The sequence below is a fragment of the Carassius auratus genome, chromosome 2, assembly GCF_003368295.1.
Source record: "Carassius auratus strain Wakin chromosome 2, ASM336829v1, whole genome shotgun sequence".
NCBI classification, from domain to species: Eukaryota; Metazoa; Chordata; class Actinopteri; order Cypriniformes; family Cyprinidae; genus Carassius; species Carassius auratus.
Window position 1 is genome coordinate 7,394,381 of NC_039244.1, and position 21,728 is coordinate 7,416,108.

General features: G+C 35.7%; 1 protein-coding gene across 1 annotated transcript; it reads left to right on the plus strand.

Moving 5' to 3' along the window:
- The first annotated feature begins 7,783 nt into the window (after window positions 1-7,783).
- On the plus strand, window positions 7,784-21,721 carry LOC113114623 (adseverin-like). The gene is made up of 17 exons (XM_026281508.1): window positions 7,784-7,929; window positions 9,415-9,600; window positions 13,327-13,481; window positions 13,815-13,976; window positions 14,633-14,782; window positions 15,300-15,389; window positions 15,632-15,764; window positions 16,413-16,501; window positions 16,809-17,024; window positions 17,550-17,683; window positions 17,779-17,869; window positions 18,294-18,464; window positions 18,539-18,713; window positions 18,780-18,895; window positions 18,993-19,070; window positions 19,991-20,051; window positions 20,773-21,721. The coding sequence occupies exons 2-17, from the start codon at window positions 9,420-9,422 to the stop codon at window positions 20,931-20,933; spliced, it is 2,163 nt and encodes a 720-aa protein (XP_026137293.1). The 5' UTR covers window positions 7,784-7,929; window positions 9,415-9,419; the 3' UTR covers window positions 20,934-21,721.
- The last annotated feature ends 7 nt before the right edge of the window (window positions 21,722-21,728 follow it).

Sequence of the window (21,728 nt, forward strand, 5' to 3'; positions counted from 1 at the left end):
TATTGGGATCAGCATTTATAGACATTCTGAACTCTATTGGTGTTAGACAACACGTTTCAGGACCTACTCATTGTCGAAATCATACTCTAGATTTAATACTGTCACATGGAATTGATGTTGATAGTGTTGAAATTATTCAGCCAAGTGATGATATCTCAGATCATTATTTAGTTCTGTGCAAACTTCATATAGCCAAAATTTTAAATTCTACTTCTTGTCACAAGTATGGAAGAACCATCACTTCTACCACAAAAGACTGCTTTTTAAGTTATCTTCCTGATGTATCCAAATTCCTTAGCATATCCAAAACCTCAGAACAACTTGATGATGTAACAGAAACTATGGACTCTCTTTTCTAGCACTTTAAATACAGTTGCTCCTTTACGCTTAAGGAAGGTTAAGGAAAACAGTTTGACACCATGGTATAATGAGCATACTCGCACCACCCTAAAGAGAGCAGCCCGAAAAATGGAGCGCAGATGGAGGAAAACAAAACTAGAGGTATTTCGTATTGCTTTGCGGGAAAGTAACATATCCTACAGAAAAGCATTTAAAGGGGGGGTGAAATGCTCGTTTTCACTCAATATCATGTTAATCTTGAGTAGTACTGCATCCTTCATAACTCTAAAAAGTATTTAGTTTTTTTATATTCATAAGAGAAAGATAGTCTGTACCGATTTTTCCCGGAAAAACACGAGTGCCTGGAGGCGTGACGTGTGGGCGGAGCTAAAGAATCACTAGCGCCAGTTGCGTTGAGAGCGTTTGGAAGCTGTGACAGCTGTGAAGGCTGAAACTGAACAAGAGCAGCAGCAGCAAGGACTCGCTCTGAGCGGGGCTCGAACCCGGGTCTCCGATGGGAGGCGGACGCACTAACAAGGAGGCAGAGATATTTTAAGCAGTTTTACTCACCGCCTGTGGTTCCAACACACAATCGTGACCCTTTTTCGTTGGGATTGTATCATCCTTAAGAAATAAACGATACGCAAATCCGTCATCAAACTGGGCTTTGTTTGTAAAACAAGCATTTTAGAAATGCAGGGAACAAACACAAATACTTGCACAACTCCGTTGATGCTCTGTAAAAATAAACTCCATCCACTGGTCCCTTAATGCTGTTTTTTCTTTGGTAATCTGTGCAGGGTTGTCTTGCCCTGGCAACCAAAAACACTCCTTTTTTGTGACATTTCGCGACTCTCTCGCTCTGATCAGTGATTGTCTGTGCACAGCCTCTCTCTGCTCTGCTATAAGGGAGCGCGCGCTCTTCCGGCAAACGTGCCCTCAGGACCCATATAAGGTAATTCCGCTCCATCTAACGTCACACAGAGCCATACTCGAAAAAAACTTTCCGAAACTTGTGACAAACCGGAAGGAGTATTTTTGGAACAGAAATACTCCTTCAAACGTACAACTTAATTTTTGAAACTTTGTCCATGTTTAGCATGGGAATCCAACTCTTTAACAGTGTAAAAAACTCAGTATGCATGAAATAGCATTTCACCCCCCCTTTAAAACTGCTAGATCTGATTACTTTTCTTCTCTTTTAGAAGAAAACAAACATAACCCCAGGTATTTATTCAATACAGTGGCTAAATTAACGAAAAATAATGCCTCAACAAGTGTTGACATTTCCCAACACCACAGCAGTAATGACTTTATGAACTACTTTACTTCTAAAATCGATACTATTAGAGATAAAATTGCAACCATTCAGCCATCAGCTACAGTATCACATCAGTGCACTATAGACCCCCTGAGGAACAGTTCCACTCATTCTCTACTATTGGAGAGGAAGAATTGTATAAACTTGTTAAATCATTTAAACCAACAACATGTATGTTAGACCCTATACCATCTAAGCTCCTAAAAGAGGTGCTTCCAGAAGTCATAGATCCTCTTCTGATCCTCAAACTGGCTGTTATTAAGCCTCTCATCAAAAACCACAACTTGACCCCAAAGAACTAGTTAATTATAGACCAATCTCGAATCTCCCTTTTCTGTCCAAGATACCAGAAAAGGTGGTATCCTCACAATTATATTCCTTCTTAGAGAAAAATGGTATATGTGAGGATTTCCAGTCAGGATTTAGACCGTATCATAGTACTGAGACTGCTCTCCTTAGAGTTACAAATGATCTGCTCTTATCATCTGATCGTGGGTGTATCTCTCTATTAGTTTTATTGGATCTTAGTGCTGCGTTTGACACAATTGACCACAGCATTCTTTTGCATAGACTTGAACACTGTTGGCATTAGTGGAATTGCATTAGCATGGTTTAAATCGTACTTATAGGCCATCAGTTCGTAGCAGTGAATGAAGATGTATCATATCAATCACAAGTGCAGTATGGAGTACCTCAAGGCTCAGTACTGGGGCCGCTGCTCTTCACGCTTTATATGTTACCCTTGGGAGATATCATCAGGAAACATGGTGTTAGCTTTCACTGTTATGCTGATGATACTCAGCTCTATATTTCTTCGCGGCTTGGTGAAACACACCAATTTGAAAAACTAATGGAATGCATAGTCGATATAAAAAACTGGATGACGAGTAATTTCTTACTTCTAAATTCAGAAAAAACAGAGGTGTTAATTATAGGACCTAAAAACTCTGCTTGTAATAACCTAGAACACTGTCATAGACTTGATGGTTGCTCTGTCAATTCTTCGTCATCAGTTAGGAACCTAGGTATGCTATTTGATCGCAATCTTTCCTTAGAAAGCCACGTTTCTAGCATTTGTAAAACTGCATTTTTCCATCTAAAAAATATATCTAAATTTTGGCCTATGCTCTCAATGTCAAATGCAGAAATGTTAATCCATGCATTTATGACCTCAAGGTTAGATTATTGTAATGCTTTATTGGGTAGTTGTTCTGCACGCTTAGTAAACAAACTACAGCTAGTCCAAAATGCAGCAGCAATAGTTCTTACTAGAACCAGGAAGTATGACCATATTAGCCCGGTCCTGTCATCGCTGCACTGGCTCCCTATCAAACATCGTATACATTTTAAAATATTGCTTATTACTTATAAAGCCCTGGTTGGTTTAGCACCTCAGTATTTGAATGAGCTCCTTTTACATTATACTCCTCTACGTCCGCTACGTTCTCAAAACTCAGGCAATTTGATAATACCTAGAATATCAAAATCAACTGCGGGTGGCAGATCCTTTTCCTATTTGGCGCCTAAACTCTGGAATAACCTAACATTGTTCGGGAGGCAGACTCACTCTTGCAGTTTAAATCTAGATTAAAGACCCATCTCTTTAACCTGGCATACACATAACATACTAATATGCTTTTAATATCCAAATCCGTTAAAGGATTTTTAGGCTGCATTAATTAGGTAAACTGGAACCGGAAACACTTCACACAACACCCTATGTACTTGCTACATCATTAGAAGAATGGCATCTATGCTAATATTTGTCTGTTTCTCTCTTGTTCCGAGGTCACCGTGGCCACCAGATCCAGTATGTGTCCAGATCAGAGGATCAATGCAGTCACCCGGATCCAGTACGTATCCAGACCAGATGGTGGATCAGCACCTAGAAAGGACCTCTACTGCCCTGAAAGACAGCGGAGACCAGGACAAACTAGAGCCCCAGATACAGATCCCCTGTAAAGACCTTGTCTCAGAGGACCACCAGGACAAGACCACAGGAAATAGATGATTCTTCTGCACAATCTGACTTTGCTGCAGCCTGGAATTGAACTACTGGTTTCATCTGGTCAGAGGAGAACTGGCCCCCCAACTGAGCCTGGTTTTCCCAAGGTTTTTTTCTCCATTCTGTCACTGATGGAGCTTCGGTTCCTTCCTGCTGTCGCCTATGGCTTGCTTAGTTGGGGTCACTTCATCTACAGAGATATCATTGACTTGATTGCAAATGAATGCACAGACACTATTTAAACTGAACAGAGATGACATAACTGAATTCAATGATGAACTGCCTTTAACTATCATTTTGCATTATTGAGACACTGTTTTCCAAATGAATGTTGTTCAGTTGCTTTGACGCAATGTATTTTGTTTAAAGCGCTGTATAAATAAAGGTGACTTTGACTTTAGTAGCATGATCAGGTTTTTGCATTTAGCTATATATATATATATATATATATATATATATAAATGTCAATGATTGATTCTTTAATAAGTCTTTAGATATTCAGAAATGTCTATTTTTATGTTAAACTGTTGTGCTAAACTTTATTAAACTTTATTAAACTATATTAAACTTTATGATTAAATTAACTAAGTTAATATGTATCAAAACATACATCCTTTTAATAATAACTGTGTGTCTTTGCAGAAGCATTTGTGTTTACATATGTGTGCACTCATGCATGTTTACACAGGTCCATTGTTTAATGATACAACAAGCAGTGTGTCGTATTTGCTGGTGGTGGAGATGTAATTTGTCTGTTTTTGTAACCAGCACACACTCCGAGTGTCCAGGTGTGTAATTTATCATTATTTAAGGAGGAAGATAAGAACTCTATTATCATTGTGTGGATACAACTAGATTAAAGAACTTGCAATGCTGAAGCAGATCTACTCAAAAGATTTCCAGATATTAAGTATATGCAAAAGCATGGTAAAAAGAAAACACTAGCAAAGCATCATTTCTTCTGTTTTCAGTGAAGGAGGCATTTGCATGCATACAAAAGGTTTCTTTTTTTGCATTGAAGAGGATGTGGTCAAAGATTGGTAATTTATAGCAGTGCGCTCACGCTATGTGCACATACTGAGAGCTCTCTTATCTGGAAACTCATTATACTGTACATTAGTTCATTTCCTGTAACAAATTTACTAAACATAGCTAGTAAGGTTAAAAAATTGTTTAAATAAAAAATGTATATGCCTATATGAGGTGGATCTAAGAGACAGGAAGGACAGAGTTGGTGGTGCTTTCTGTATTAATATTGTGGCTGATCTAGTTGCGTGTGGATTTGATAGTTCTGACGTGTTTAGAGCAGAAACCATGCACTTTCAATCCTTTCAAAGCAGGAACCTTTGGTTTTATGGCACACGACTGTTATGGTTTAATAATATGTGTACTCTTGTGAAAAAGAACTGCATATTTGTATTGAATGTCTACACTTATATACTTATCATATTCTTTTAAACCATACCTGCAGATAATTTAAGGTTAAAGAAATAAAAGGCAACATAATTCTGATGTGCTGGCTAACATCAGATATAAATGTATTTTTTATAGTGGGTTCATATATACCACAAACAGTACAAGACATGTCCACTTTTTATTTTACAGTCATAGAGGCATAAGACATGTCACAAAACAATCACAAAAAAAAGGTTTAAATAATGCAAGAGCACATGATGATGTATCAATGGCTGATGTCCTATGTATTAAAAGCTTGTATAGCTATAGGAACAAAAATATTAATAAAACTTGCCTTTCTGAACATACTGTAAGTGGCCAGAAGGAAAGGGTATGAAATACTGTTGGAGTGGGTGAGCTGGATCATTTATGGTGGATGAAGTGACAGTCTGGTAAGTTAGGGGTAGGAATACCAATAACTGTACTAGCTAAAATATTTGTCTTTGTTTGTTCCTATTAGTAACTAAACATATGAAAGAAACAAATGGCACCATACATAAAAGCTGGGCCGTTAATGATAATATAGGAAAGATGGATAGGTACATACTAAAGCATATGCAAAGTACTTGATTATAATTTAATGGTAGAGTGTTATTCAATATTATAATTGAAGTTAATATATTTAAATTTTCTAAATTGCAACTTCATCTTTACAAATGTGTACAAATATATTTAAATACATTACTTTCAATTGTGAATATAAAAGGCATTAAAAGTATATTTTAGTTTACTATAAATGCTTGTACATTAAGCAGTAAAGTTTAACCATAGTTATTTTATAATACCTTATTGTTTCCTTCTTAAGTGGGTCAGAAAAGCTCTATAAAGTTCAGCTAATTGCATTTAATATGAATTTAAGCTCTAATCATTTTCATTTAGTTGCAATTACACATTGCATTTATTTTGCACTTAAGTTATTTCTGTAATAAATACTATATTTAAAAGTATACCCAAGTCTACTTAATCACAAGAGAATGTTATAAGGGGATGTGAGCGCTAAATTATATTATAATTTTACAGTATATCAGAAAATAGATGTAGAAAAGTTTACTTTCCAAACAAGGCCATGCTTTATCATCTTGTACACTTCCTCCTAACTTTTACTTTTTACTTTTTTCAAACAGACCTTACATTATGTATAACAATTACAACATTATTTTTTATGGCCCCAAACCCACAACTCCCATGTGTGCACAGAGTTTTCTTGCTGGTACATTTGCAATAGCTAGACCACATCCTGACCTTCTGATGGGCTTGCAAGAAGATAAAAAAAATATATTCCAGTGTTTCAATTCCATAGCAGTGTCTTTCTTTTCTTGTTATCTTTCAGTGTCTTGGAAATCTCCTCTCTGAAGCCTTTGCTGGTCTTAACTTGACCTTTACAATGGAGAAGTCCCCAATGGCAGCCATGGCAACAGTTTCCATGAGACAGTAAAGGTCTCTTGTGATCCCCTCTCTTTTGTTTGACTTTTGACATTTCCACAGCTCCTTCATCTTAAATGTATACTTTTGTCACCCACCTTTTTGGGAAGATACCCACATCTGCTGTTTTCATTGGCTGGTGAGTCACAGTTACTCCAGCTTGATCACACTGCTGATGTGTTTAATCCCGGAAACCCACTACCTTTATGAGCTTTATTAGCATTAACATATGCTCTTCATCAGCTCTACTTCCAGATTCCAGTTTATGATCATGATTATAATCTGGTAAATATTACTGAATGATGTTACTAAGCAGAAAAGTTCTCAAGTTCTCATTTTATGTGGTTAACAATGAAGCTTTCACAGTATGCCTCAACCTCCAAAGTTCAGGTTGCTTTTGGTTATCAGTTACCATTTTTGACCAACATTTTTGTATGTTAAAATAGAAATTACTGTTCATGTGTTGTAGATGCATGTTTTATTTCAGGAAGTAAGAAATATAAGCCTGTAAATGTCTTTGAGTTGAAATCAATAAGATATGAGAATTTATGAAACACATTAAAAATGTCCATCTGTAATGTAATTTGTTTTAGCTCTTCTCTGAGCATTTATATTCAATAAATGCTTTGCTATTTTAAATGGCTTTACATGTCTGTGGGTTAATTGAAAGCACATGTTAGTGAGGGAGATGTTTCAAGTTTCAAGCCTCCCCACCATTTCAGTTGTAGGCAACCCACAAAAGCAGCATCTGATTCTTATTTTACATGATACTCTTTTATCTGCCATTTTGCAAGGCCCTTGTATAGAACACATATTTTAAAGCAGTGCATCCTCTATCAGAAGTTTAAAACGTATTCAAGTTTGCCGACAATGTTTCAGTAAATTTACTGTGTTTGTCATCACAGTTGCTCTTGTAACCTTATATTGAACATACTGAGTACTTTAGACGGACATAAAACAGTTCATATGGTATATTATTTAGGTAGCCTATGTTGAAATGGTGGGTGGGGGTTGGGTAAAGTAAACACAAGCTTTTAGACTCAAATATTAAGCCAAAGATCCAACGTTTCAAAACCTAGTGAGCTGTTTGTTTATTTATTTATTTTATTTTATTTTGTTTTATTTTTCTGTGTTTGTTTGTATACTGACATCATGCACACATTCATTATGAGTCTAATGCCCAAAAATGGTGTACATGTGGTCAGCTGACATCAGTTTTAAAATAGCCTACAATTGTATTGAAAGATCACTGTGTTCATACACGCCCCTGTTTTACAGACACTCCCTCCAGTTAAATCGCGGAATCGGTAAAGAAAGACTATACTTTATCTGCCAACGTATCGCTTTTTCTCGTTCACGGACAGCTTTCTGCATCTGCTACAATCTCGTAAGTTTTCTGATTTTACGTCATATCGCACTTAAAATTCACTGGATGCATAATGATAACAAAGCGAATGGAGAGTTCTTTACTGTCTCCAAGTAAAAAATATAATAGCATATAAATGTAACACTGCGCTCACACAGTAACGCAATGTTTGCTAAATATTTGTTATCCAGATGGGAACATTCTTTAATGCATGCCACGTTTCCACCATCGTAAAACAAAGTCCAAATTCGCTGTCAGTAGCCTACTAAAGTAGTAGTACAGTGAATCACTTATGCTCTGAAAGCTGACAGGCTTTGAATACAGTAAAGTACAACAGTGAAGGAAGGACTTAAATTTTTGCAGGATATATATATATATATATATATATATATATATATATATATATATATATATATATATATATATATATATATATATATATATATATGAATGCTTTTCATGTAAATGTAAAGTTTCTTGACTAGCACCAATTCAGCATGATTTTTCAAGGATCTTCTTGTGACACTGAAGACTGGAGTAATGACTGTTCAATATGCAGTTTTGCCATCACATCAATAAATTACACAATAATACTGTATTTTGCTTAAATAAATGCACACTTGAGCATAGGGGCTTCTTTTAAAAGACAAAATTGTACAATAAATTGTATATAAAACCATTGTATTACATAACAGCACAGCAGCAAAGCCTCTTTGGCTGTTAATTTGATAAGTGAAACAGGTTGAATTAATAATACAATGACATGGTCTATAAAATTTGTCAGAGAGCCATTTACACCTGCTGCAGGAAATATGTAAAATACATTTGCATTTGGAATGTGGTTTCTGTGCTTCAAAGCCATGACCTATATTTATAATATTCCAAATAGAAAACAACGAATTAAAACCCATAAGTATTTGCTGTAGATGGACTGCAATGACATGGAGGCTTATTATCTTGTATACCAGCATAAAAACGGATTAACATTAACATGACTGAATGCAGAATGTATCCTTCATTGATTTCTATATGAAAAGCATAACACTTTGTTAAATGTTTAGATTAATTTCTGAAAGATACTAATGTTGACTTCAGATAGTTCAGTTTAGGTAGCATGTAAGCCAAGTTTATCACCTTGACCATGTGTTTCTCTTCCTTATCAGCGGTGTTTTTTAATCAGCACTATGCTGACTAAGATCCTCTTTTCAAAGGCTCAGTCTTATATATCCTGTCACACAGGCACAGAGCTGTATTGTGTGGTGCATAACATTTGCATCTGAGTTTTTGCATGTGAGTAAATGGTGCAGATAGTCCCCATGCTGTGCCAGACTGTGCTTATGGGAGTCAGTGATTCCAGAATCACAGACGTCAGAAGATTCAGACTTCATAGAGTGCTCAAGCAATAACCTACAGCATTGTCAGAGGAACAGATGCTTCTTTTTTCTCATTATTGGTGCAATGACCTGATAATACATCCAAACCTTTTATTTTCTGCTTCACCTTTAGTCACTATGGTGTCCCATAAGGAGTTTGAGACTGCAGGGAAAGCTCCTGGTCTGCAGATATGGCGCATTGAGAACATGGACCTGAAGCCAGTACCTAAGAATCTCTATGGCAACTTCTATACGGGTGATGCCTATCTCCTGCTGTACACCACCACCGCACCCTCATACTATATACACATGTGGATGGGTAAGTGACACACCTGGTGGTCTGAATAGAATAGAATAATTTTAGTTACAGTATGGATGTACAATAATATGAATATATCTTTTCACACATGGTGAACCACATACATTTTTTATTTGCTATGTTTAGTAAGGAAGGATGTGGCCTGTCTGTCTTTTTCAGTTTCACACCATTTAATTTTGAATGCTGCTTTTGCCGTAAGAAAGTACTAGGATGTTTTGTTTAGCTCTTGAGAAATGAGTGTTATTTAATGTTATGTTATGTAAATTTCTTTACAAAGATATGCTTTTTTTATATTTCTGTCAGTGGCATCTGCCATAAATTTAAGCATTAATGCATTTGAATCTTTACTCCAGTGTTTAATACGTCAGTTCAGCCATAAACTAATTTGGTTGATTGGCAATTTTATGTGAATATGCAAAAGATTTCCCCATGCTTATATTACTCATATATTATCACGATCTCTAGCTGGAGTGCCCATGAACTCCACCAGAGGGCACTCCACCCCCGACTCTTGCCACATTCACAGACTACATTCCCCATAATCCTTTGCTTGGACTCAACATCACTTATTGTGTTCATCTGTATCTTGTTACCTTCATCATTCACACTTTAAAGTTTGCACTCATCCACACATGTTGCTGGTTATTAACTATGTCTCCTTCCAAAGATGCAAATTTAACTTATGCGCAAAACTGGAATATCACATAAATCATTTGCAAATATAGCACCGTTTCTATTCAATGAGTCAGAGAACAAAATTCTCACTTCCTAATAAACTGGCAATAAAAATATCTAAGAAAACTAGGAGAAGCCACTGAATATAATAATTTTCATATGTAATAAATTACTTGTGCTTCAGAGAGAGCTGACATAACACAAATTTGGTCATTGCTTTTATAGGTGCATGCCTGCTGTTTGGGAATGCAGTCATGTTAGACAGAAATTATACAGAAATAATTTGATGACAGGAACTTTTTCTTATCAGATAAAAAGTTAATCCTACTCAGTTGTGCGCATACGTTTTTTATGCGGATTTGTAGAATTTATGCGCACTTTGGTGTTTCCATCCAGCATTTTTATATGCGATAATCCAAAATGTGCATACAAATACCGTATTTTCCGGACTATAAGTCACACTTTTTTTCATAGTTTGGCTGGTCCTGCGACTTATAGTCAGGTGCGACTTATCAAAATTAATTTGACATGCACAGAGAGAAATAAACCAAGAGAAAACATTACTGTCTATAGCCACAAGAGGGAGCTCTATGCCGCTCAGTGCTCCTGTAGTCTACTACTGAGCAGCATAGAGCGCCCTCTCGGGGCTGTAGACGGTAATATTTTCTCTTGGTTCTTGGTTCTAAAGAAATGCGACTTATAGTCCAGTGCGACTTTTATATGTTTTTTTCCTCATCATGACTTATTTTTGGACTGATGCGACTTATACTCAGGTGCGACTTATAGTCCGAAAAATACGGTAGGTGGATTGAAACATAGCTATTGATAGCCTATTACATCTTTGTGTTTCCAAGTGCCTTGCATTGTCTTGCCTTGCCTTTTGACCCTGGACTGTTTACCCTGGATTACGATTGTTTGCTGCCTGCCCTGACAATTGCTTGTCTTTTAGATTACTCTTTTGTCTCTTCCTGGATTATACTTGTTTGCTGTTGAATGACCCTGCCCTTTTTTCACCACTCTTATAAATAAAGCCAGCACTTGGATTCTCAACCCTGTTTTCATGTCTCCACATTACAATTTTACCAACGGTTCATGTTGGTCACCTGAATTTGCCTCACTGACCAACAGAAAGTTGCTTTGTAGTGTACATCACTACACTATTGATGGTAGACATTAGACCATTTTTATCTTCAGTAATTTGAATATGAATATGAATGGCTTATTTAATCATTCATTCAACCGATTAATTCAAAAACACTGATTCATTGAGGGAAAAAAAAAGTCACTGGCTGCATTCTAAATCACATACTCTAAGTAAAAAATATGTTCTATATAGTATGAATTTACGTACTAATCCAGACATACTACTGTATGTTCATCATGTTGTTATTTTCATGTGACCACCCAGCATCAGTTGCCACAGCATCAGTTTTGCATTACTGACATTTACAAATCATCTGCCTTGGCCTCATTGCATCCATCATATGCACACTTCAGAATCTTGCGAATTGAAGCCAGTCCCGAAACTTTTTGTCTACTTTTATTTTTTTATGAATGCTGTGAATTCTCACGAGCTTCCACCATTAGCTCACAGAAATATAAAGAATTCTTTAAGTGCACTTTGATCAAGTACAGATGGCATACCTTAGAAGGGTAGTCACTTAAAGGGATTTTAATGGGCATTCAACTCCACAGACTAAAGCATGCCTTCACTTGTTTTCTTGGCACTGCATCAACCGTTGGCTCTCAGCCCACTTAGGTTTATGTGGTCTCTTGTTTAATTTCAGAGACTGATCAGTGAAATGCAGTTTTGGTTCTACCCAGTGAATACTTACTTGTTTTGCTCACAAGCATGCTCAAAACCATAGGAGTTCTTATCCGTTTGAATGGAGCTGTAATGTGAGAAGAAAAGGTTTATTTGAGGACACAGAGTGGAAAATCTCGCAATGTGCTCCATGTGGCTTCTTTATGGTTTTAATTTGGTTCTTATTTTGCAAAGGACAAATCCAATGCTAGTGCTGCTTGGCAAGTGAGGTCAGTTTGACTGTTCCTGTAAGCTGTTTTTTCTTTTCTAACATAATCATCTAACCTTAAACAGTTCTCACAGTTTTTTTCTTGTATGCTGCTTTTGTGTGAAATGATAGTGTAAAAATAGTGTAAAAGAAGCGAAAGAAAATTAATTTAGATTTCTGGGAAATGTGTCAATTTAATGACTCAGTCAAAAAAAAATTATATATATATATATATTTCCTTGCATATTGAATACATGAATGTATCAACATCATTTTCAAAAAAAAAAAAGAGGAAAATGCATGATGTATCATGATATTTCATGTATCAAGTATCAAATATGATTCAAGGGGAGCTGCATCACATGATATTTTACAGCCTGAACTAAACTTGGCTTGAAATTATTCTATATTTTAATTGACATATTGACCTTACTGACATAAAAGGTTGTTATTGTACGCTAAAACTATTAAAAATATTTTATTTAATTAAAATATTTTATTAAATAGAATATCAATATTATGTAAAAACTTAAAAGAAATTAATTTATTAATTAAATGTATTAATTATTAATTAATTTATTATTAAATTAAATTAATTTATTTCAATTAAAGCTAAATAGAAATATAAAGAAACATAAAATAAAAATGACAAAGCACAACAGAATTACTAAAACTAAACTAAAACTAAAATATAAAGAAATATAATCTAATTAAATTAACAGTATATAAATAATAGTGAAATAACACTGTGACACATGAAGGTCTTCGGGGGTCCTCTCTGTGATATCAGATATTGGCCGACAAAATGTTTACAAATATTTAATAAGCAGTCAAGCAGTTTTGTTAATATATTTTTATATTACATATTATATCACAAACTACTTAAGGTTTCTTCAAGCATTTTTATTCATCATATATTCATCAATATATATATATATATATATATATATATATATATATATATATATATATATATAAGATAGCACAGACAAGCAAGCCTTTTCACAAATTTTCCTGTGATTATCTCCCTCTTCTTCAGGCAATGAGTGTTCTCAAGATGAAAGTGGAGCTGCAGCTATCTTCTCCACACAGCTGGATGATTTTCTTGGAAGTGGTCCAGTTCAATTCCGTGAGGTCCAAAACAACGAGTCGCTCACCTTCCTGGGCTACTTCAAGTCTGGCATCAAGTATAAGGTAAACTCACCTTTGCTTTAATAGAAATAGCCCTTCTTAGAAGCAGAGTTAATCATTAACTTGCAATGAGAGTGCAAAAGTAGTCTTCCTGCTGCGTTTACTTTGTAGAAGCATCAGGGTAGAATCAATTATGGCTCTAAAACATCCATTTAGTCATGGCACATTTTACCTTGCAATTTGCTTAGCTCAGTAAATTTGGATGGCTCTTAGAGAAGCGCTCTGCTGAGTGGTGTGCATTTAGTTATTTGCTTGTTTTTTACTTTTTATTTTGGCAAATATCCCAGTATCATTTTATGTAAAGTAATGAGTCAACTGTCTTTTCTGACTCCTCAGCAAGGTGGGGTTGCATCTGGCTTCCATCACGTGTTGACCAATGATGTGGATGTGAAGCGTTTGCTGCACATCAAGGGCAGGAGGGCCATCAGAGCCACTGAGGTGGAGATGTCTTGGAGCAGCTTTAACAAAGGAGACTGCTTTATCGTAGACTTGGGGAAGGTACTGATAACTGACCAGACTGAAATCATTTTGTTTTATTTTTTATACTTTACTATAACAACTAGATCTGTCAATAGAACACATCTGAATAGTTTAAAATATACTAAAATATTTGAATATAATCTGTGATATACACTTCAGTTTAAAAGTTGTAAGTTAGTGTGATTTAATGTTTTTAAAAGAACTCTTTTGCTCGCTGAAAATAGTTATTTAAAATTGTAATAATATTTCACTACGATAACAATTTAAAATAGCTTTTTTTCTATTTCAGTATAAAGTGTAATTTCTTATGTGATGGCAAGTTGAATTTTCAGTAGCCATTACTCCAATCTTCAGTGTCACATGATCCTTCGGAAATGATTTAATATTCTGACTGGCTTCTGAAGACACATTTCTTATTATTATCAATGATGCTTAATATTTTTGTGAAAATTAAGTGTTTTTTTTTTAAAGATTCTATAATGAAAAGAAAGTTCAAAAGAAGTAGCATTCAATATTTATAACATTATAGGCATATTTAATGTCAATTTGTACCATTTTAATTACAAGTAATACATCCTTGCTGAATAAAAAAAAAAATTTCTTTTTTTTCTTCAAAATAAAAGTTTTACCGACGTTTGATTCATTTTATAGACACTTTTCCCATTTTCCATTAGGAAATTTATCAGTGGTGCGGCAGTGACTGCAATCGTTTTGAACGTCTAAAGGCCTCCCAGTTGGCCATTGATATCCGGGACAATGAGAGGAACGGCAGGGCCAAGCTGATCATGGTGGAGGATGGGGCTGAACCAGATGCTCTTACTAAAGTGAGTGAAAGATTTAAGCTTGACTATTCCTGTAACAATTTCCACTCAATCACCATCTGAATTAATCAGCAATATGGGTAGATATCCACTTCAAAATCACTTACAATTTATTTATCTATGTTTGCTGGTTGTTAAATGTTAAAGCAATGTTAAATGTTAAATGTTAGCTGGCACTAAGCAATATAAACATTTCTATAAAATTATATACAGAGGTACATTTTCATAGATGTTGAATAACCACACATTAGGGAATGGACACCATCAACCAAGCCTTATGTAAAACTTGGCACAATGGCTTGCTTGTTTGGGATCTGGCTCTGGCTTGTGTGTTGTGTTAATGAGAAAGCATCCATCATGGCTTTAATGAGAGAGGATGAGTTTGCGTGGCAAATATTCAGTCTGCTATTAGGTCATTCAGCATAGTGTTCAATATTCAGTCCACTTGGCATTAGATGAGTGTTGGAAATAAAGCACTGCAATTCCCATATAGCCTTAAGTCCTGTATTTCCTCTCACAGGTTCTTGGGCCCAAATCCAGCATCACCCCAGCAACTCCAGACGATGAGGAAGTGGAAACCTCCAACAAGAAGAAGGCAGCATTGTACATGGTAATAAAGACTATTATCTCTACTTATATTTTAGCTTAGTTCTGAGTATTTACCATCTTAATTATTTATGAAGGCTGTTGTACATTTACAGCTGACAGCTGTAAAGCCTAAACTACTGTCTACATTATTCACACAAGGATAAAACATTGTGTTTCTCATTATCTTAAGCTTTCATCACCTTTATTTATCTCTTTTTAATTCATGCCTGATTGCTATCTGGTGGTTCATTGTTGTTATTGTAGATTTCAGATGCCTCTGGCTCCATGAAAACATCTGTTGTGGCCCAGACTAGCCCGTTCAAGCAGGAGATGCTTTGCCTAGATGAATGCTATATCCTGGACAATGGAGTTGATAAGAATGTATTTGTTTGGAAAGGTGTGTCTCAATGTGCATGAGATGTTAACTTTAAAAACAAACATTTAAAAAATGAATCCTATTTTCTTTCCTAGCACACATTGATGCTCATATTTTGCATAGTTCATTGGTGCACATTATTCCAAAGAACTCATAAAAATGTATTAACTTACTCTACTCAAAACAACTTTACTTATTGGCTGTTGTCATCAAGAACATGCACGCAAACCTTTATGACTTACTTTCTTTTGTGAAACACACACACACAAAGTTTTTTAGAATGTTGATAACCAAACCAAAGACTTCCACAGCATGACCAAAAATACTCTGGAAGTCAATGGGACCCAAAACAGTTTGGTTACCAAAATATCTTCTTTTCTGTTCCACAAAATAAATAATGCATACAGGTTTGAAACAACATAAGGTTGAGTAAATGATGAGATTATTTTAAATAATGTTATTCAACAGCCAATTGTATCTGTTTAGACATTGAATCTGCTCTATATCAGTTTTTATATCTCTCATATCTAATGTCAGACTGATACCATCTTTTTCCATAATTCTGACATGCAATACAGATCACTAGGGCCCTTTGTTTAAACGCACCACATATTTTTCATACATAGGGAAGAGCTTCACTGAGCATATGCCTCTGCCCTTTACCAACAGGACCAAATGCTAACACATCCGAGCGCAAAGCATCCATGAAAGCAGCAGAGCAGTTCATCAAAGAGAAGAACTACTCTAGTAAAACACAGGTACATACATAATGAAGATTTTAAACAGATCATATTGACAGTCAAATAAATGGAATTGTATTTATCAGCATATTTTTGTAATTGAGTTTTTACCATTTAAATATTCTTGTATGTAGAAATCTGCATTTAGAAACTATTTAAAAAATTACAAAAAAGATTTATTTATTTAGATGTACTGATTTCATATATGATATTACATAAAATATGACTTAAGATATGTTTATTACTATTATTATTCAGGGTTTGTATATATGAAGAACTAATGACCTGTTTACTGACCCTGTTCCTTCAATAATTGATGCTATAGATCCAGGTCCTTCCTGCAGGGGGTGAGACCACCCTGTTCAAGCAGTTTTTCTCTAACTGGAAGGACAAGGACCAAACCACTGGTCCAACCAAGGCCTACACCATAGGCAAAATAGCCCATGTTGAGCAGATTCCTTTCGATGCCTCCAGCCTCCATAACAACAAGGCCATGGCAGCCCAGCACAACATGGTTGATGATGGTTCTGGAAAAGTCCAGGTAAATTTCATTTTGTTCATCAAAATTAAACTTTCACACAGTGACAGGTAGATACACTATCATTCAGAAGTTTGGGGTCGGTAAGTTTTTCTAATATTTAATTATTTATTTATTTGGACATTTCTGTTCATCAGAGAATCCTTTTTATTGTAGTTTCTTTTAAAAAATAATAATAACTTGAGGAACTTGAGTTGATGAACATGATATAGCTCTACGATAATTCTTAAATTAAATCCAAACTAATTCTAGCAAATTAAGTGGCCATCCAGCCTAAATATAATATTTTTTTCCTTATGAGAATGATATTTAGATTAGAAATCTTTTGATGTCACTTACATCAGTAAGGGTCCAAATATAAATTTTCAACTGGATTTAAACCATATATTACATTGCAGTTCATTGCAAATAGCAAATCCAATGTCTTCTTGAATTTGGCATTTAAAGAATTAAGCTGTACCCTGCTTATACATATAGGAAATTTTTTTTAATCAGTCTGTCATTAACACTCATGTTTGTCTGAGTCAGATCTGGCGTGTGGAGGGAGGGGACCGTGTCCCAGTGGATCCCTCTGCTTATGGTCAGTTCTTTGGGGGAGACTGTTACCTGATCCTCTACAGTTATAAACAGGGAACTAGGGAGCAGCATATCATCTACACCTGGTCAGTCCATATGTGTTTATAGGGCTTTATAGTATATTTTGTGTGTATTGTATGAACAAAGTGGCATTTTATTGCATAAATGTGATGTGTGACAGGCAGGGGCTGAAGAGCACTCAGGATGAGCTAGCAGCTTCTGCTTTCCTTACGGTCCAGCTTGATGACTCCATGGGAGGAGCTCCAGTTCAGGTGAGACTAATTTGTTTTTGGAAGAAAAATGCATTTTGAAAAATGCATTTTGAAAACAGAATACAATAATGTTTTTGGCTAACATGGTTAGTATGCTGTTTACTGACAAACGTATAGGGTACAGGTTTGGGTTGTATGTTTTTGCATGAACCAACTTTATGATTTCCCAATCTTGTAGGAATTATTATGTGTTCACATGCCACTTGAGTTGGGCAAGCCTATAAGAAATAAAATAAAATAAAAATGCAAGGAAGGCAAGAAATTTGCTGTGTTTTAGATAGTAACCACCAGGGTGTGATCTTGATCAGAAGAGCCATTAAATTAACCTAGTTTTCTGTTATGACTTTTATCAGATGTAGTCACATGTACCACCAGAAAAAAAATGATGCTAAAATTATTTTATTCATCTCAATAAATTGCTCAGGTGCGAGTAACACAGGGTCAAGAGCCCCCCCATCTGATGAGTCTGTTCAAGGGCAAACCTATGATCATCCATAGTGGAGGCACATCCCGCAAAGACGGCCAGACCAAGACAGGCAGTATGCGCCTCTTCCACATTCGACAGAGCTCTTCTAGAGCCACACGCGCTGTCGAGGTCAGTCACAATCTGAATACTGTCATACTTATAATGTAATGTTTCTCATTGATCACCTATAACTTCCATTTTAGGTTGAACCATCTGCTTCCAAATTAAATACCAATGATGCATTTGTGCTGAAGTCGGCAGATTGTGTGTTTGTGTGGAAAGGCGCAGGTGCCAGTGAGGAAGAAATGTTAGCTGCAAAGTATGTTGTAAGTGTGCTGGGAGGACAATCCACTGATGTGGCCGAGGGTAAAGAACCAGGTGAGAGTCTGCCATGTTTTAATTATATATTATATGAACTCCTTTCTCACATAGCTCTCTCTTCAGCTGGATTCTGGTCGGCTGTGGGTGGGAAGAAGGAGTACCAGACATCTCCAACTCTACGAAATATGGTCAAACCACCACGTCTGTTCGGCTGCTCCAATAAGACAGGCCGGCTAGTGGTAAGTGAGTCACAGAAACACACAGGCAGGCTGGAGGACAGCTGCAGTTTGTAAATATGGTGATGTCATGGGTTGAAGGCCTTGTTCGTTTTCTTAGGTTGAGGAAGTTCCAGGAGACTTCACTCAGTCAGACTTAGCTACCGATGATGTCATGTTGCTTGACACCTGGGATCAGGTAAGTTGATGCAGTACATGAATGTAGTTCAGACCAGGGGTTCTCAACCGGTGGGTCTCAGCAAACTTCTAATGGGGCTTCAAGATTACAAATTTATTTCCCAGATCTAACATGTTCCCTCATTTTTATTTATTTATTTATTATAAATAATATAATAAATATGTAATTTTTTAGATCTGGGAAAGTCATGGAAATAATAAAAACTTTAACATTTAATTTTTCATATTTGTGACTTATAAAAATATTTGTTAAAAGCCTTTAAATTCAAATGTAGAAATGTTGGAAAGGAGAAATAAATACTAATATAATTTCAATATAATTATTTTATTTTATTATTTTACTATATTAATACAGTTTGTGTTAAAAAGGTTTGAAAACAGGTTTGATTACAGCAGGGAAAAAAAAAACTAAAATATCATGTCTTGGGTTAGACTGTAGCTGTGTCCCAATTCAGGGGATGCATTCTTAGAAGGACACAGACTTCGAAGGCCATAGCTTTAAAGTCTGTGAAGGTTGAACCGTGCATTAAATGGGGAAGTCTAGCCTAAGGAGGATTGCTGTGACAACTGCAGCCGATGTGCAGCAATAACATTTGTACTGGAGTTTTATTCAAATGTTTGAGAACAAAACCGGGTAATCTGGCATTGTCTCTCAAAAAAAAACTGTCATCACTGGCGCACAATGAATCTTGGGATAATCTGGGCCATGAAGGATCCATTTGTTGTATTGTTTGTGTCCTGGGAAACGAAGGGCCCATTTCGAGGCCATAAACGCTTTTGTTGTGTCACATTGATGCATTCAGTCTCAAAAAACAGCCTTCAAAGGATGCAGACTCTGAATTGGGACACAGACTGTATTAGCTTGTACATGTACTGTATAGTTAATGGCCAGTAATGCTGAAGAACTGCTGCTTTTTCTAGATCTTCCTTTGGATTGGTAAAGAAGCCAATGAAGTTGAAAAAACGGAGTCGCCAAAAATAGGTGTGTGAGATGTTTACAAAATAATTTTTTCATGATACATTTTTTTCTGTCTTTCCTTACCTTGAGTAAAACCACACACATTATCCCCCTTCATAAAACATGTTCCGCTCCTGGATGCTGATTGGTCAATACAGAATTCCAATTTGTACTCAATATAGTTACAGAATATTCTGTTAATTGAGTGCTACAGGAATGAGTCCTAAACTTCCAGTTTAGTCATCCTGAGGTCATTGAATTTTTGGTTAACACAAGCTAAAGATATTTTTCCATTTTATTCTATGGCAGTAATATGCCACTCATGATTTTAAGGCTTGTAAAAGGCAGTTGCTAACAAATGACTAAATGGGATAAGATAGATTGTCAGGGACCTTAAACTTAATCAGGCCAAACAACTAAACTTCTCTACTCAGTAGTCTCCTTATTTTCACACTTATGCAGTCTATTCTATTTGAGAATATCTAAGTTAAAGATTTTAAGTTAACATCAGAAAAGTTGTCAGAAGCTTAATGGTAGTTACATTTAAGTCGTAGTTTGTATATAGCCTAACTTTAGCTTTTGTATTTAGGCTTCAAAATTCATAAAAGTCCAAAAGCCAATAGAAAAATATTTATTGAGGGAAACAGCAGGGTGCTAACTTACAAGTTGACTGAGAAAAATATGTCATTCCTATAGCACTCTATATTCTATATAACCCATAACTGAGTATGTTCTGTGTCTGTAGCTAAGGACTATGTGGACTCCGATCCTTCTGGACGTCATGGGCTGCCCATCACAACCATAAAGCAGGGGGCCGAACCCCCGACCTTCACAGGCTGGTTCCAAGCTTGGGATCCACATATGTGGGACACTGATCCTCTGGAGAGAATCCGAGCTCACTTTTAAACCCAGAACAGTTTCCTCTTCTTTTCTTTATATAAGCACTTCTTATTCCTGTGCCATAAATTGCAACTTTCCAAGATTTTACACAATCTAAAGATTGATGAAATGCTTAAGGGTCCACACTATATTTTTGTTTCTATTTTTATGTTTGCCATTATGCGATTCGTCTTGGATTGTAACTAGGTTTTTAGGTACAGAAGCCATTGTAGAAATAACTCATTTATTCAATAAGCAAAAGAGTCAAATAATAGGTGAGTTACTATAATAAAGTCATCCATATTTGGCTGGTCATGTTATCTTAACACGTCTGCCCTCATCAGGCAACCCACTCCATGTAAAACAAAACGGCTTATCTAGTCTTTTACAACTTGTGATCATTTTAAGCATAACCAAATGTACTTTTTCAATAAGGGGAAAATTAACATAATTAAAACTGACAGATTCCAGAGACAGATTCCAGATCCATAATTTTATTGAACTTAATCTAGTAAAATGGATTTTGTGGATGTTTAGCTGTTTTCAGGCAGAACCAGCTGTCATATTAGAAGAAATCTACCAAACTGATTAGCACTCATGATGATGGATAAGGTACAGTTTCCCTGTTAACCTTTTTTATTTTGTCAAGTCTTTTAGCTATTTAATTCTGCGATTATGGCTTCTTAACATGTTAACATTCTGAAATGTGTGGCAAACTTCATGACTATTGTTTTTACACCATTTATCTATTTTAAGCTTTTTACTATGATGCTGTTTTGTTGGACTTGAATAAATTTACATTTTGAGAAAGTTAACTCTGCA

Bases quoted from the DNA above. Each gene is read 5' to 3' on its own strand.
- LOC113114623 (XM_026281508.1), top strand. From the start codon at position 9,420: ATGGTGTCCCATAAGGAGTTTGAGACTGCAGGGAAAGCTCCTGGTCTG. The intron at 9,601-13,326 runs GTAAGTGACACA...CCTCTTCTTCAG, and splicing joins CTATATACACATGTGGATGG to GCAATGAGTGTTCTCAAGAT. The intron at 18,714-18,779 runs GTGAGAGTCTGC...CTCTCTCTTCAG, and splicing joins GGCCGAGGGTAAAGAACCAG to CTGGATTCTGGTCGGCTGTG.